General features: G+C 46.6%; 1 protein-coding gene and 1 long non-coding RNA gene across 5 annotated transcripts in view; one reads left to right on the top strand and one right to left on the bottom strand.

The window, feature by feature from the left end:
• MYO18B (myosin XVIIIB) overlaps positions 1-17164 on the top strand; it is a 255491-nt gene that overhangs the window by 143214 nt on the left and 95113 nt on the right. For all 4 annotated transcript variants that reach the window (XM_077876109.1, XM_077876111.1, XM_077876110.1 and 1 more), the window contains exons 32-34: positions 3358-3468; positions 7634-7738; positions 15036-15188. In XM_077876109.1, coding sequence (XP_077732235.1) covers positions 3358-3468; positions 7634-7738; positions 15036-15188 — 369 coding nt within the window. The remainder of the gene's footprint in view (positions 1-3357; positions 3469-7633; positions 7739-15035; positions 15189-17164) is intronic.
• Positions 1710-13693, bottom strand: LOC144300070 (uncharacterized). Its single transcript, XR_013366713.1, has 2 exons — positions 13563-13693; positions 1710-1828 (listed from the first exon to the last, which is right to left on the bottom strand). It is a non-coding gene; the product is annotated as an uncharacterized LOC144300070 (long non-coding RNA).

Below are 17164 nucleotides of genomic sequence, written 5' to 3' on the forward strand. Positions count from 1 at the left end.
AGGACTTGTCAATACATTGCCCCAGGTTTGTGCTTTGTCCTCAGCTAGTCCTCTGTTCCGTCATCATCCTTAACGAAGTATTATCTGATGAATATGTTCTTTGTCGGTTCGTTTGCTGATATGCCCGCCTCATTCCACAAAGATTCAAAGCGGCTTATAGAGCCTTGAATGCATCATAAAATAGAAAAATTATAAATAAAACAACACAAGCCAGAAAAACACACACTAAAATAGACACCTAGGAGGTTTGGGGATTGTGAATTAATAAGCCAATACACAAAACAAACGAACTCATACACTTAATGATTTCAGCTCTAAAATTCCTGGTGGCCAGAGAGAGAAAGGAAATGTGAGTTGCCTGCTCTGTGTTATCCCAAGGTAAAAACAAACCAGCTTTTCAAGGGGAAGCGGAGCTTTTTTTTGAGGCTTAACTGGAAAGAAATTGCTCATGTGGCATTTCACAAGTGGCAATGACTTCGAAGTGATTATAAGGTGGAGATCACTTTCTAGATAATCTGACGTGGTAGCATAAATAAGTAAAGTAGATGAACTCTGAGCAGCTCTGGTTAAGTGGGGGGAGGGATAAGGGGGAAGCAGGAGTGGGAAGGTTGGGGTGCCTGCCCTGGCTTCTCCCTTACACTCACTTACTGGCACGGAACCTACCAAGTACTGAGACCTGGGTGTGGCGGGCATGGAGGGACGGAGTCTGGGGCAGTTCAGAAAACAGAGTTCCTTTAACTCACTCAGCCAATGAGAATTGATCAAGCACCTCTTTGCTCGTGCAAGGTGTGGATGTTAAGGATGCCGGGGTAAACAAGACAAGGGACGCCTGGTTGGCTCAGTCAGTTGAGCATTACTCTCGATTTTGGCTCAGGTTCCTGGGATGAGCCCTGTGTCAAGCTCCATGCCTGCTTGGGATTGTCTCTTTCTCCCTCTCCCTCTGCCCTGCCCTCCCTGCCCTCCCCCCACCTTACTCTCTCTCTTTCTCTCTAAAAACAAAACAAAACAAAACAAGACAGATGTGCCCCTCTGCCTTCTGGAAGTTTATAGTCATGCTGAGTATCATGAGAAAGCTTAATTTGCATATCTGGTCTTGGGAGCAGGGTTGGGGGAATAATCAGGGAAGATTTCCTGGAGGAAGTGACATGTACTGAAGGATGAGTCCGAGTTGGCACCAAGAGAGTTCCAGGCAGGAGGAACAACCCGTGCAAACGCCCAGAGGCAAGAAAGTCCTGTGGCATTCAAAGCACTGAAATATGGTCACATTCACATGGGACCCTCAAGACATCCCTATGACCATAGGCAAACCCACTATCTTCTCTAGACTTCAGTCTCCTCATCTGTACAATGAAACTGGAGCCTTGTCAATCCCCTGGCTTCCCCCAGCTCCAGCTAGGAATCCAGGGAGGCTCATGAAAGAGGTGGAATATCTGTGTAGATCTTTAAGAGACATGGAGGATGCAGCAGCTGGCATAACAACCCAGAGTCAAGAATAAAGTGAGTCCTCCGGAAAATTCTGTTAAGTTCTTTAAGATACCATCAGGGGACCCCATGGTGCTCGGGAGCAGAAATGTATTCCTGCGACCTCAGGGACCCGAAAGTTAATGCATCCTTCCTAATTTTCCATCCTTAGCGTGCACAAAAGGTGAGGCTGACGCAACACTTGAATCACTTGAGCTTTGCCCAAAACCTCACGCTGCACTGTGCCCTTGTAGACATCCGGGAGATATTTATTGATCACAATATAGCACTTTTTCCAGGGAATTTTATGTTAACTCATATAAGCTTGACATAAATGGTATTGCAGAAGTCAGGGGTGTCCAAGGGGCTAGAAAAAAAATGAAAAAGAAATATTATATTTACTTGCTTAAGCTCCTCGTTTTGGATTATCTTCCCATAACCTCTGTCATTTTAAAGGAGCCGAGGAAGGAGGCTGACATTTAAAGTGAGCCTACTTTATGCCAGGAACTGTAATAGGGGCTCTGTGGTACACTCTCCTTTCTCCTCTCCACCACAGTTCTGCATAGTAGAGAATATTGTCAACATTTTAAAAGACTAAGATTGGTTTTTTTTGCAATTTAATTTCCATGGTAGGGACAGCAATTGTAACCTTCTGAGGGCTTGGTGAGAGGTGCTGCTTGGTGTGGTAAATGATCAGAAATTTTCTACATTGCAACCCATCTACTGTATTGGGTTCCAAATGCCGCTTCAAGACCAGCAGCATTAGAGCCCAGATAAATGGAAGCTTAGAAGTATAGATGCTCGGAGCCTGGCACCTGGAGATTCTTCTGATTTGGCAGGTCTAGGGTGAAGCCCTGGAATGTAAGTTTTTTCAAAAATCTTATTATTTAATGCTAACATGCTACAGAATTTGTGAAGCAAGAGCTTAGGTCAGTCCCTCAATTACAAAGATCAAGAAAAGAAAATCTTGAACTGGAACAGGAACCTACGACATCTGCTTTCGATTCTAGAACCTTCTATACATAATCACATAGTTTAAAAATGTCATGGATCATGGCTCTTTGTCAGCTCCGAGCAAGTTTTGGAGGCTCTCATTTTAAAAAGTCATCTCCTCCATGGGGACACAGCTCTTAATTTTGTTTTCCTAGGAAGGGAGGGGGGCAGCCCTTTCTGTCTGTTTTCAAACGAGAAAGGCCTATTCGTGTGCCAGGCAACGTGCTAGGTGTTTTACACGGACAATCTCACTGAATTCTCCTAAAGCGTCCTAATGTGGTGGTTTCCCACAAAGCAACCAGTAGCCAAGTGGATTGTCCATGGTGACATTTTGGGGCAAGTGGTCTCCCTCTGTAGGCCTTTTATCTTCATAAAGAAACTTCCATTCTGCCATCCATCCACCCACCTATCCGCCCATCCAAAAAACCCTCACTGATGCTGGCTCCAAGGCTGACACATTTATTTGCTTTGTGTTAAAAGTGTTGAGAAGGATCCTTCCTTCTAAAGTCAGTGGGAAAGAGCATGATTGATTTATTCATGAGAGACACAGAGAGAAGCAGAGACACAGGCAGAGGGAGAAGCAGGCTCCAGGCAGGGAGCCCAATGTGGGACTCGATCCCAGGTCTCCAGGATCACGCCCTGGACTGAAGGCAGGTGTGAAACCACTGAGCCACCCAGGGATCCCCAAGAGCATGATTGATAACTGATGTTTGTAATGACTGCAGGAAGGGAGAGGTAGCACGGGGGCCATTTATCCATCTCCTTTCTGCCCCTCCTGGGTGCCTGCGGGGATTACTTGACTCTCACCCTGCACTCCAGAAATGAAAAATGCAGATAGAATGAGCAGGATGACATGGTTGGTGTGGGTTGCCCTCATGTGCTGCTCTTCTTGCTGCCCTGCAGCTCCGCCAGCGGTTCGAGCTGGAGATCGAGCGGATGAAGCAAATGCACCAGAAGGACCGTGAGGATCAGGAGGAGGAGTTGGAAGATGTCCGTCAGTCCTGTCAGAAGCGGGTATGTGCCCTTGGGCCCTTGCAGATCCAGTCTTGATGCCATCTTCCTTAGAGTGGGGTGGAAAGGGATGGAATCTAGGGCCTGGGGTCAGACTGTTCCTGCATCCACCTAAGCTAAGACCTTAGCTGTCATGGGTGCTGGAGCAAAAGTACCTGTCTTAAATATGGTCCTGGAACTTCCAGAAGCCTCTGGAACTGTCGAGCATAATAACCCTCAAGATATCCACCCATAAGCCCATCATGCCATGTGACCTTATAGCTTGGGGAAAGGGCTTACATGTTTCAAGAAGGGGACTAGTCTCTTCTGGCTATTTCCTTTTGCAAATATTTTCTTACACTTCATCTAAGCTCCTGCAGACATTTCAAACAGTGGACAAGAAAGTAATAAATCCTTGAAATCTTACCACCTAGAAACATCATTAATACTATTTTAAAAGTCACTTCATTGCTCTCTGTCATTGTGTACACACACATACATATTTATTGCAATATCGTTTTCCCTAAATGGGGTCATGCTTTCTCAAAGCCCACTATTTTCACACAGCGATTCGTCCTGGACTTCTTTCCATGTCAGTAAATACAGCTCTAACTTACATATTTAAGAGCTTTAAAAGCAGTCCACCTGAGGCACCCGCTGTAATCTGTTCAACAAGTCTCCTGTGGTTGGGTATTTAGGGTTTTCGGATTTTCTGCTCCTCTAACCATTGCTGAGATAAACATCCTTACAGATGCATTGACTGATGTGAATAGAAGATGAATCTTTTAAGTGGAATGGCTGGAAAGCTTGGGATTATGGCTCAGTGAATAGGTTTTCTCACTGTGGGACCCCCTCCAGGTCCTTCATAGTCTTGTGTGCATTTGGGTCTCCAGAAAAGGGCCAGATAGCATTTCCCAAAGCTTATTCCCATTATTGGCTCCTTCAGTGGTCTGTCCACAGAGACCTCTAGAGCTGTAGGGCTTGTGGGCCTGGGTGTTGGATCATTGTCCTTCCACCTTAACAACTGTGCCATCTTGGGAAAGTGACTTTAAGCCTTAACTACTGTTCAACTCCAGGCTATTCTTTGACATCTTGCTCTGTATCCAGTGCTGGTCACCCACAGTCAATTTATAAGTCATACAAGAAAGCCAATGTTGCTGCTTTACTTGGAGTCAAGTCAATGGGGGCTTGGGTCAGGTCCCAAAGTCATCAACTACCAAGTGTGGGGTGTTGGAAAAACCCCATAACCTTGATAGTATTTAGCCTTACTGTTGTCATCTGTAAAATAGGATAATATGGCTACATGCAGGGTCACAGTGAAGACTCAAGGAGATCTCAGATGGGGAAATATTGCGCAGTTTTGTAATATAATCGTTGTTTGTTGGACACGTACAAACAATCCTTGTTTGTTGGAAACTTACAAGCACTAGTGGATTTCCATGCAGCCGGCCCTTCAGAGGAGCCAGGGAACCAGCCGGGTGGTTCATTTGCTCCCAGGTGTGATTCACCCATCCAAGAGAAGGAGGGTGTGGGGACTTGGCACCTTTCAGAGCTCACAGCCGAGCATCCTCTTGGGCAGGACTGAGGAGAGCCTTGGTGATTGTCAGAACCTTGGCAGGAAATGGGAGTCTAGCTGAGCACATCCTCGGGCAGATCTGACTTCCTTGGTACCCTGCCCTCACTGCAGGGGGGTGTTTGAGAGCCGAACCCATTCTTCACCCCCAGTGGTTGATGCTACTGCATCTGTCCTGCTCTTCAAATATTCCTTTTGGGGTCCCATTCAAGCTCAGTCCCTCTGGGGCTTCACATGGATCATTCTAAGGAAGCAAGTGCATTCCTTCCCAAATTCCTCAGGATTGGAAAGAAAGAGTCAATGATTTTGGACTCATCCCGATCTGAGTGTCCCTGAGTTAAGTCTCAGAACCTCCTGAGACTCCCATGAAATAGAAGAAGGGATAGAAAATGTTCTGCCTTCCTGTGCTATTGTGAAGGTGAGATAAAAGAATGAGAAGTGCCTTGTAAACTGTAAAGTACCGGGAGTTAGCATGGAGGGGCCAGTTTCTGCTTCTTTTCCATTCTTACATATCTGGGAGAAATAAATGGGATTCTTTGAACACCCAATGGGCGCCATGCACCAGGCTTGGGTCTTGATGTCCACCAGCATCTTTGCTCTTCTGAAGAACTCTGTAAAGTTTGTTGTTCTGGTTCACAGATGAGGAAACCAGAGTTCAAGGGGTGAAATGAGTTGCCCAAAGTTACCCAGCCGGGAAGTAGCCAAGCTGGGACTTGAACTTAGGTGTGTCTCACTCCAAAGCCCAGTCTCTTAACAAAAACAGTAGACTTAAATTCTTTTTCTTTTGCAAATGTTTGGGAAGTATTGACAGAAGTCAGCATTGGGCAATGCTCTACCCTTTAGCTTCCCATAAGGGAATTTGCCAAAGGCTCTGATAAGTCTTGCATTCAACAACCTCTTAACTCAGTCGTTCCCACACTCATTCCAGCATGGACTTTCCTCAGTCCTCCACCTGCATACCCATCACCCTCTTGCTTGATACAGACTTTTTATTCTTTTGTGTATTTTTCAAAATGGATCTTAGCTTTGCCAGTCTTCACACTAAAAGCACATATGAGGAGAGGGCCTTGTGTCTCTCACTCTTGAAAGAAAGTTTTGAAATGGACTTGCTTTCTCCATAAATGACCATCAATCAGTACTTTCTTTTTGCCCTCCATGGGTCAGGAGATGGAAGCCCCCAGTCCCTGCCCTCGTGCCCTCCCGTGAAGGTTGCACAATTTCTGGTGCATTGTAGAAGTGCCTCAAAGCATCATGAGTGCCCTGAGCCAGGGCTCCGATGAGGTGGAGTTGTGACCCAGGCCCTCCTGAGGCTTTTCTGTGGACAGATTTATAAAGGGGGAGCATGAGGTCAGAGAAAGGTGTTTTTCTCCTGATGACAGATGCTCCCCTGGACCTCACATCTAGTGCCCACTCTGCTCCGTCTGTCTCTTGCCGTGGCAGGAAATCAATTGCTTTAACCACCAGGGTGGGAATGCTGATGGCTGTCCAGGGTGACAGAAGAACTGGGGCCAGAGGGTGGAACAGTAACTGCTTTTAGCGGCAACTGACTTAGGAGTGTGTACTTTAGAACTTCTCTTGGACTCAGTTTGCCCACCAGGGCAATAGGGTCATTGATCCAGCTTGGAAAGGGAGGGTGAAGGGTGGGCAAGATAGCATATAGGAGAGAGGCTGGCGGGGAAGAGGGTGTGCAGAGCGGTTGTCGTGGGGTATTCACGTTAGTGGAGAACACCTGCCTCTGCTGGGTGAGTAGAGAAATCAGAGCCAGATGTAAATGAAATGAGTTGCTCAGATCCTAAATGTCTTAGTCTGTTTGGACTGCTATAATGAATCATCACAGATTGGGGGCTTAAATGACAAACATTTACTTCTCGCAGTTCTGGAGATTTTTTGTGAAGTCCAGGATCAGGGTGCCAGCAGACTGGGCATCTGGTGAGGGACCTTCTTCCTGGCTTACAGACAAACTGGCCTCTTGAGGTCCCTGCTGTCTCTTCTTATAAGGGCACTGACCCCAGTGTGGAGGCTCCACCATCCTGGCCTTATCTGAACCCCATTCTCTCCCAGAGGCTGCATCTTCAAATAATACTACCTGAGAGATTTAGAAGGTTGACATAGGAATTTTGGAGAGACCTGAACATGTAGTCTACAACACTGAGTAATTGCAAATGCAACCCCCCCCCCAAAAAAAAAAATGGATCCACAGTCTATTTGAGAAAGAAGGTGGATGCATTTTAACATGTTGGGTAAATGTGGCCCAGAGCCTTAAAAGTCAGAGTGCCAAGATTTTGCCAATATTCAAGCAAGGTCATGGCATAGGAAGGAAACAGTTGGTAGGGAATGGGTAGGGAACTGGGGGCAAGGGCTTCATGGTGAGTGGCAGGGGGCTTGCCATCACAGACCAGCTCTCCTCATAATTGTGGGGCTCCCAAGCTCTTAGGCTCCTGAGTTCTCCGACAGAGACGCCTTCCTCCTAATCGCTAGGGCGGCCTTCGTGGGACGGGGCTAAGGGACTGCGAGCTTCCCAGTCGCCCCCTCCTCCAGACAGTCTCCCTGCCTTGTGGGCTTTGTCCGGATGGAGCTCATTTATCCTACTTTTGCATCTGCCCTTTCTGCCCGCAGCTCCGCCAGCTGGAAATGCAGCTGGAACAAGAATACGAGGAGAAGCAGATGGTCCTCCATGAGAAGCAGGATTTGGAAGGCTTGATTGGAACCCTCTGTGATCAGGTAAGAGGAAATCATCAGCAGACCTTCCAGAGAACACATTCCCTGCCTCCAGGCCCTGTTAAGAGAAATGGATTCAAGGTGGGGGGTGGGGAGGGCAGCTCAATAAGTCTTCAGGAAAACTCAGAAGCTGGTCATTTCAGCTAGCCTCCACTTGCTCCTCCCAAATGCCCTCTTGCCCATCAATTCTGGCCCTGTCCACATGCACTGGGTCTTCAAAGGACACCTTCTGGCGGGGGAGGGGGGGTCCACACACAGCAGGGTTCTTGGAAGGGCCATGAGAGAAAACAGAGGAGGCCTGGCCAGCAGGGACAGACAAGGTCGCCTTGCCTTCAGCAGCTGTCAGGGCGGGAGGATAGGCAGCCTAGCCCTTGGCTTAAGGGGATGAATGCGAATGGCCGCTGTGTTTGCAGCTGGCCTTGTGAGAATAAGACTTTTGTTAGCAGCAACCAGGCTCAGAGTCAAGCACATGTAGCTTGAAACCCTAGCTAGGGGAGGTGAGGGGGGGGGGTACACCTGGGTGGTTCAGTGGTTGAGCCTCTGCCTATGGCTCAGGGCCTAATCCCAAACCCTGGGATTAAAAAAGAAAGAAAAAGAAAAGGAAAAAGAAGCCCTAGCTGGGGAGCAGCCCCTGTGGTGCAGCAGTTTGGTGCCGCCTGCAGCCTGGGGTGTGATCTTGGAGACCGGGGATCAAGTCCCACATCGGGCTCCCTGCATGGAGCCTGCTTCTCCCTCTGCCTGTGTCTCTGCCTTTCTCTCTCTGTGTCTATGAATAAATAAATAAAATCTTTAAAAAAAAAAAAAAAAAAGAAGAAGAAGCCCTAGCTGGGGCTGCTTCTGTGTCTTCATGGCTTTATGGCTTTGGGTGAACTAATGAACCGGCTCTGAGCTTCTGGAGGGCAGAGCCTTGTTGTGTGTGTGTGTGGAGGGGGGTTGCCATGGTGGTATACCAAGGTTCTCGACTGTGGCCCCGTGGACATTTCAAACCATGCCATCCTTGGCTGTAGGGATGCTGTCCCATGCACTGTGGGATGTCAAGCAGCATCCCAGGCCTCCATCTACTAAATGCCAGCAGCAGACCATCCCTCTTTCATTGTAACAACCAGAAATACCTGCAAACATGACCAAATGTCCTTTGAGCACAAAATCCACCTACCCCTTTGAAAAAAAAAATCCACAGCTGTAAATAAGGCAGGCAGCAGAGCACAGCGCCAGCTCCTGATTTCCCAGTTGGGGAGAATCACTCCTCTATTTCCCAGATATTCCTTGCCCTGCCTGTACTGCCTCTGCATGAAGCCCGGCTTTCGGAGAGAGATGCCTGTGGCTTCTGTGATTTCTTTTCAAGTATCACAGGAGTGTATTTTAATGTCTTTGCTTAATGGGCATTCAGTGTCTTTTAATTAGCAATGATCTCACTGTCAATCACCAGAGTTACTCTTTCTGGTCACAAAGGAATGTGGGCCCCTCTTCAAACGGTCATGTAGGGCAGCCAGGCCTTAGACAAATAGGTGCTCATTGTGCATTTTTAAAAGATTTTATTTATTTATTTGACAGAGAGAGAGAAAGAGAAACAGCATAGGCACAAGGGAGCAGGAGAGGGAGAACAGGAAGCCCATGTAGGGTTCAATCCTAGGACCCACCGAACAGGAAGCCCATGTAGGGTTCAATCCTAGGACCCCGGGATCACAACCTGAGGCAAAGGCAGACACTTTAGCTAACTGAGCCACCCAGGAGCCCCTGTATTTTTTTTTAATTGATCGAGTGAGTCCTGGGGCAGGACCACCATAGCACTGAATGTCAGGGTTGGAAGCTGAAGGAATGGACAGGAAAGCTTTATCATCTTCCTGCTCTGAATTTTCTAGTGTCTCAGCCAAGCCAATCCGGCCAGTGAGTGCAGAGCCATTGGGGTTACTCTTTCTTTAGCATTAGTGCAAGAGAGCCCAGCCCAATATTTGACTCTAGAATGATAGCAAGAAATCACTGGGAGAAGGTGACATTCTATTCAGCATGGTCCACTGAAGGAGACAAAGTAGGTAATTCAGTAAAGAAAGGTTTTTTTTTATAGATGTTGCTGAAATGAAACATTTTCTGTGCAAACGGAAGGTGACTAGAAATGAATAAAATGCTAATTTGGTGTTAGTCACTAAGCTGGAACCCTTAAATAAATGATCGCATTTGGTAATTTTCTAAAGTTTTATTAAGATGTTTGCCAAACACATGAAAGAGTACAATGAATAATAGAATCAGTGCTTATGCACCAAGCACCCAGGGTTCACATAAATTAAAATTTTGCCGTTTCAGATTCAGATATTTTTAAGGAAAACACACTTCAGAAACAGTTGGTAGCCCCTGTGGTTTCCATTCTTAAAGCTCCTCCTCCTCTCTCCTTCCCCCTTCCTTCTTCCTTGCCTCCCAGAGGAGACTATCATCCTATGGTTGGAGTATGGAATTCCCTGGCATATGTGTTTAAACTTTAACCACATACAGTAATATGATTCTGCAATTTATTGCTTTCACCATGTTTGTGAGACCAGTCCATGATAATACGTGTAGCTCTAATTCATTCATCTTAACTGCTACACAGTACTATTTTTATTTGTAATTCTATTCTTCCACTGGTGGATATTCAGTTGTTTCTGTCCTAAGACACAAAACTACAGTGCCTATTCTTATATACATCTCACTGTGCACATGAGCAATAGTTTCTCCAAGGGAACTCCATGTTTCTCCATGTTTTGAGATTATATTTTTGGGTGCACCGAATTTTATTATTGTTTCATTTACTTAGCAGATTGCTCCTTTGATTATTATGTGGTCTGTCTTTTCTCCATGAATGATTTTTGCCTTATTTTATTTTGCTTGATTTCTTTTAGTTAGTTTGGCTGCAAGACATTTTTAAATTCCTTCATGTTCAATTCTTCCAAGTGTGTGTGTGTGTGTGTATGTTTTGTTTAATTCAGCATTTCAGTCTCAAATTTTTTATAGGAGATTCTAATTCATTTACATTTATTGGAATGACTGATATATGTGGAGTTATTTCTATTCTCTTATTTTTTAAAAGATTTTATTTATTCATGAGAGACATATAGAGAGAGGCAGAGACATAGGCAGAGGGAGAAGCAGGCTCCTCTTGGGGAGCCCAATATGGGACTAAATCCTGGGACTCTGGGACCACCCCCGAACCAAAGGCAGATGCTCAACCACTGAGCAACCCAGCTGTCCCTCTATTCTTTTATTTTGTGTTTAATATTTGCTGTCTTATTGTCTCCTTTCTTTGCTTCTTCTTTTATTCCTTTCTTGCTTTTGAAATTTTTTTATATTAAAGATTTTATTTATTTATTTATTTATTTATTTATTTATTTATTTATTTAAAAGATAGCAAGCTGGGGGAGGAGCAGAGGGAGAGAAAGAGAATCTCAGACTCCAAGCTGAGCACAGAGCCCAATGTCAGGCTCCATCCCACAACCCTGAGATCATAACCTAAGCCAAAACCAAGAGTCGGATGCTTAACCTCTGAACCACCAGGCGCCTTGTAGATAACTATTTGATTGTAATTTTTTCTGACATACTCTGTTTGTTATTATTAGTTCCTTCTTATAAATAATAGAATTGAGGCTCAAAAGCTAAAACAAATTGTTCAAGATCATATAGCTTGTAAGTGGCCTAAGTAGACTTGAAATGAAGTCTGTATTATTTGAAAGCCAGTATTTTTAAAATCTAGCACTATGCTGCTTAAAAATGATTAAGGTCCAGTTAATTAAAAGAAACCTTTAGTTGCCCATGTTGATTTTTTCAGAATGTTATCCATTCTCTTGCCTAGCCTCAATTTCCCCATCTGTAAAGTGGCTGATTATCCCTACCAGCATTTCCAGCTTATATTTTTTAAGTGCTCAACAGACATTTAACAACTGCCCCAGGCAATTTGGCTTTGTGATTAATGTTGAAACAGTTGAGATTTGAATATAGTTTCCCACAACAACACTAAACATCATTTAGATTTATTGGTTAATTATTCACCAGCTTTATCCAAATTTGAATCTCTGTGCTACAGAATGTGAACTTGCAGAATGACATTTATTTCCCATTAACCTAATGAGCTCTCCCTCTCTCTCTCTTTTTTTGCTCTCCTCTCTTGTTGCAATTCATTATGAAGGGGAGGGTGACGTGGTCTGAGATTTTTGTTTAAGTTTCATTTGCAAACATCCCACTGGAAAGGAGGCAGAGTGACAGCATTTTCAGGGTCTTCTGAGCCGTGGTCAGCACCAACATCAGGGGATGCCCCTGATGCCAACCTGCCCTGCAGGAGACTGAATGCTCCTTATACTCTGGGATGTGTAAAGAGCAAGAACAGATAGAAAATAAGAAAGATGCCAAGTATGCTGCTTGAATGCAACCGTGGTGAAGAACCTGGGCTCGAGTTAGTGAATCAGGATTCAGGTTCCCCTAGCGCTACAGTGCAATGGTTAGAGACTTGCATTCTAATGCTGGGTTAGAATCCTCCCTGCAGAGCCACACCAGAACCTTGAGAAGATTCCTTACTCTACTAATTGCATCAGCTATACCTCCATTTTCCCGAGACGGTACATGAGTCTCACATCGCTTACAAGACGTGAGCTAGCCCCAGGTGACTTCTCTTGCTCTACGACCTACTCCACCTCGTGTTTTATGCCCTCATGCTAATCACCTGGAACCAGATATACGAGACTTTCTCAGCTCTCTGTCTTTGCTCATGGTGTGGCTTCTTCCTAGAATGCCCTTCCCTGCACCTCACCTGGCTCCCACTTACCTAGGCCTCTTTCTGATCCCATCTCAGCCGTAGCTGGCTGACACTCCTCTGTACTTCCACAATACTTTCTCTTAGACGAAGGAGCAAAACCTACCTCTGTTATCATACATTGCACTGAAATTACCTTTTTCTGATCAGGGCAGCTGGATTTCTTTTTCTTCTTTTCTTTTCTGTTCTTTTCTTTCTTTCTTTCTTTAAAGATTATTTATTTATTTATTCATGAGAGACACACACACAGAGAGAGAGAGAGAGAGAGAGAGAGGCAGAGACATGGGCAGAGGGGGAAGCAGGATTTGATCCCAGGACCCCGAGCTCATGCCCTGAGCTAAAGGCCGACGCTCAACCGCTGAGCCACCCACGTACCCCTGGACAGCTGGATTTCTATCTTAACTCTGCCACTTACTACCTGTGTGATCTTGGGCCACTTTCTTCTCCCCCTGTAGGCTTCAGCTTCATCTTCTGTAAAATGGGAACTGTAATAACTACACACCTTATAGATTCTCCAAGAGGTCCAAACAGGTTAACTCCCATAAAGTGTTTAGAACAGTGTCTGACACTTAGGAAGCTCTCTATAAATGTTAGCTATTTCTGCTTTTATAAAGGCAATAAAAATAATAATAATGTCTATTTTTAAGAGACGGTCACAGGAGTTAAATGCAATAACATGTGACAAAGGGCCTGGCACCATGCCCGGTTCTGATCTTAGCTCGGCAGGTGAGATTATATAACATATACATTTATGTATGTGTGTATATATATATATTAGACCAGTATTTGAAACTTAACAAAGCAATACATCTGAGAACAAAAAGGTTAGATTTGAAGAACCAACGCATGTTTCAAAGAATCCAAAACTGGGAGCAGAGAAATAGTAATGCAAAATCTAGAGGAGTGCATTCTAGGTCATCAGACAATACTCATAATTCTTTATATTTGTAAAGCGCTTGACAGCATACAAAGTGCTTTCTGATCCATTATCATGCCTGATCCTTGTCTTATCTCAACATGGAGGATAGAGTTTTTATTTTTATTTTTTTTTACCTTATATTTATAGACCAGGAGCCTCGGGTTCAGAGCGGTGGCGTGATTCAGCCATACTTCCCGCTGCCAGCAAATGGCCCCAGGGTTTAAAACCTGGGCCACCCTGTTCCAACCCCTACCTTCTTTCTAGAATATTCTGGGGGCATTGTGAGCATCCCAGGAAATGGTTCTGTAGAGACAAAGGTATCCAGGTGTGTAGAATTTGGGTCCCACAAACATCTCCGCTGCATTTTCTTGAAAACTCCGCATCTGATTGATCGGTCCTCATTCTTTCCGCCAGTCTCCTAAAGAGGGGGGCTGTTAGTTTCTTTGCGAGTTTCAGAGATACTCAGTGTCTTTCCCATCAGCACCATTTCTTTCTTTTTTTTTTTTTAATTTTTACTTATTTATGATAGTCACACAGAGAGAGAGAGAGAGAGAGGCAGAGACACAGGCAGAGGGAGAAGCGGGCTCCATGCACCGGGAGCCCGACGTGGGACTCGATCCCGGGTCTCCAGGATTGCGCCCTGGGCCAAAGGCAGGCGCTAAACCGCTGCGCCACCCAGGGATCCCCCCATCAGCACCATTTCTAGGGGAGACAGCGGACTGTCAGTGTTTCGGGTCCAGCCTCAGGTAATCCTGCACCTGCCTCCATTCATCTCAGCCTGTACTGTCGGCCACTGGGAGTTTTCGCCCCCCTGACACCAAGTCCAGGTTGTGGCTTCTGCAGGAGCCACTGGAAAGCTGCCCACTTGAAGGGGCAGGACATTCAGGATTTGGGGGAAAGGAATGTGCTCCCTTCTGGGTAACATCCCTTTGCAGAAAATGACCTTGTGCCTTAACCTGGCAAAGGGGACCAGCGCAAGGGACAAAAAACTCGATTTAGACCAGCAAAAGCAGCACAGCTATTTTAAAACTATTTACTGAGGTGTAACATGCATGCGGGGAAGCACGGTGTACCCCACCTGCACAGCTCAATGAATTTTCATAAACTCAGAGACAGAGCACCCACAGGAATAGCATTAATAGCCAGTGGGGAGTTAGCTCTCTTGCCCTAGCTAGTCTCAGCCCCGGTAACTGCTGTCCTCACTTCTGTCACCAGAGGGCCTCACCTGACCCCTAGGCACTGATGAGGTGGGGAGAGGCCTTATTGATGACTTGGGTGCAAAAGATGAGAGCCGGTGACTTTGATGCTTGCAGGCTGTGAAAGCAGCAAGGAGCACAGCTCAGATTCTCATGCCTTTATTATGAGTCAGGCCTGCAGCTAAACAGCTGCTTACTTCCCATAACAGCTCTGTGTGGTTGATGCCGTTCCCATTTTGCAGATGTGGAAGGTGAGGCTCGGGGAAAGGAGAAAGGTCTTGTCCAAGGTCCCACAGTGTGAGAGGCAGAGGCAGGATCTGAGACCAGGCAAGCCTGCTTCCAGAGAACTTGGAACCTGTCTGTCCACTGCTCTACCATCTTAGCTCACCAGAGCCTTCCCTTGGCTTCCAGATTGGCCATCGAGACTTTGATGTGGAGAAGCGTCTTCGGAGGGACCTCAAAAGGACTCATGCACTGCTGTCAGATGTGCAGCTCCTTCTGGGGAGCATGGAGGATGGCAAGACGTCGGTCAGCAAGGAGGAGCTGGAGAAAGTGCACAGCCAGGTGGGTGTCGTGGTGTCCCTTTAGGACCAGGCTGGGGAGGATGCTGCAGCCAGCCAGGGACAGTGGCTCTCTGTCCCAGGTATGGCTGTGGCCACAGCAGTGACCTCTGACTTTCCCAGACCTGCATGAAGATGGGCGACACTGAGGGGCTAGCTGGGCAGGTCACATGGAGGTGGAGGATGAGGAGGATGGGCTTATAAATGACTGATGAGCCCAGTTCCCTTCTTCAGGGCTGAAATAGAATGCACCTCAAGGACATGGGCAGAATAGGGGCCTGAGGCAGAATGGCTGGGTGCAGCACGTGCGTGTGGGTGTGTGCATGTGTGTGTGGTCGCTGGAGATGAAGCCACCAGTGATCGTGCTAATACAGCAAAGCTTGCACAACCACCACCACCGACAGTGCCGATTAGAATGGTAATGAGTTACCTTTGGCTGTCACCTGCCGGAGTGCCCACCATGTACCAATTATGCCATGCAGGATGGCACATCATCTCCAGTTCCCAAAGGAGGTGGCAAAGAGGGGACGAGACCCACCCAAAGTCACATAGCTAGAAAGTGTCCAAGCTGGGATTCGAACTCAGGGCTCCACCCTCCCTGGCAGCCTCAGAGAAGGACTGGAGACAGATGGGCAGTGAGACCAGGCAGAGGCCAGAGACCTTGGGGGGTGGGACAGGCTTGGGCTGTGCCAAGTGCAGGCGGCATGGCCCGGGGTGGTAGGTGTTGAGAGATATGAGGGCCAGATCCCACAGTGGAGTGGTGGGGGCTTGGGGAGAGAGGTCCCAGAGCAGGGACACAGGACTGGCTACCCAACCCCACAGGGAGCTGGAACGAGGCATGGATGCTCAGAGCCCCACTGGGGGTGTTGCGCCCATGCTTTTGATGTGTGCACCCACACGTCCTGTGGGTAAACCATTTGTGCTGAAGCCAGGTGTGGGGAGCTGGAAGGTATTTCTTGCTGCCTTCACCACCTCACCTTCTCAGGCTCTTGCCCTCCTTTCTTCTTCCTTCTCTGGCCTCCTATCACATGGCCTTAGCCCTGCCATCCCCAGAAGCTCAGATGGGTTATCCGTATTTTTTGGAGTCTCAGGCAAAACTATATACTTCCTGATAGCAGGACTATGCTTTATTTGTGTCTGATGTTGCCCATCCAGTCCACCGCATGTAATAAATACTGAATAAATGTCAATGGACTCATTCACCTAATGAGGAAACCAGGGTACAGAGAGGGTGAGAGATTAGCCTGAGGTCACACAGCCAGTTAAAGGCAAAGCTGGGCCTTGAACCCACATTCCCTGACTCCAAAACCAGTAATCTTCTCTCTTCCTTCTAGAGCTCATGAGGGTCAGCGGGTTCCCAGGCAAGCAGTGAGAGGCAGCAGAGTCTAGCTCCAGGTCTTAGAAACTGGATCTAGAGCCTTCTACACGTCCTGTCCCTGCATCAGTTTCCCATCTGTAAAATGAAAGGTTTCACGTAGAGATTATTAGCTACAGGAGAACCTCCCCCTGCCCCCAACCACAGTTTTTTTTCTAAACTAATTTTTAGGCTTAATTTAGATATCATTAGTTTCTCTGTTCTCTTTTGTGCATGCCCAGTCTCTCCTCTGGTCTGGGACAGTTTCCCAGTCCTACCTTGCTTTTCACGACCTTGACAGTTTTGAGGAGCACTGGCCAGGTATCCTGTAAAGTGTCCCTCCAATCTGGGTTTTTGCGATGCTTTTCTCATGATTGGACCAGGTTGGTGGGTTTTTGGAGAGAATACCCCACAGGCACAATGCTGTTAAACGAGACCACACGGAACGGCTCTACTCTCTCAAAAATTCTAGGATTTTTAGCAGTTCCTTTGTTTAGCAACCATGCTTGGCTAGTGTGACCAACCATCCCGGCTTGTCCTTGATTGTCCTGGTTTTAGGGCTGAAAGTCCCCTGTCCTGGGCAAGCCCCAGACAAACCAGGACAGTTGGTCACTCTATTCTCTCCA

Source organism: Canis aureus, chromosome 27, assembly GCF_053574225.1.
Source record: "Canis aureus isolate CA01 chromosome 27, VMU_Caureus_v.1.0, whole genome shotgun sequence".
In the NCBI taxonomy this organism is placed as follows: Eukaryota; Metazoa; Chordata; class Mammalia; order Carnivora; family Canidae; genus Canis; species Canis aureus.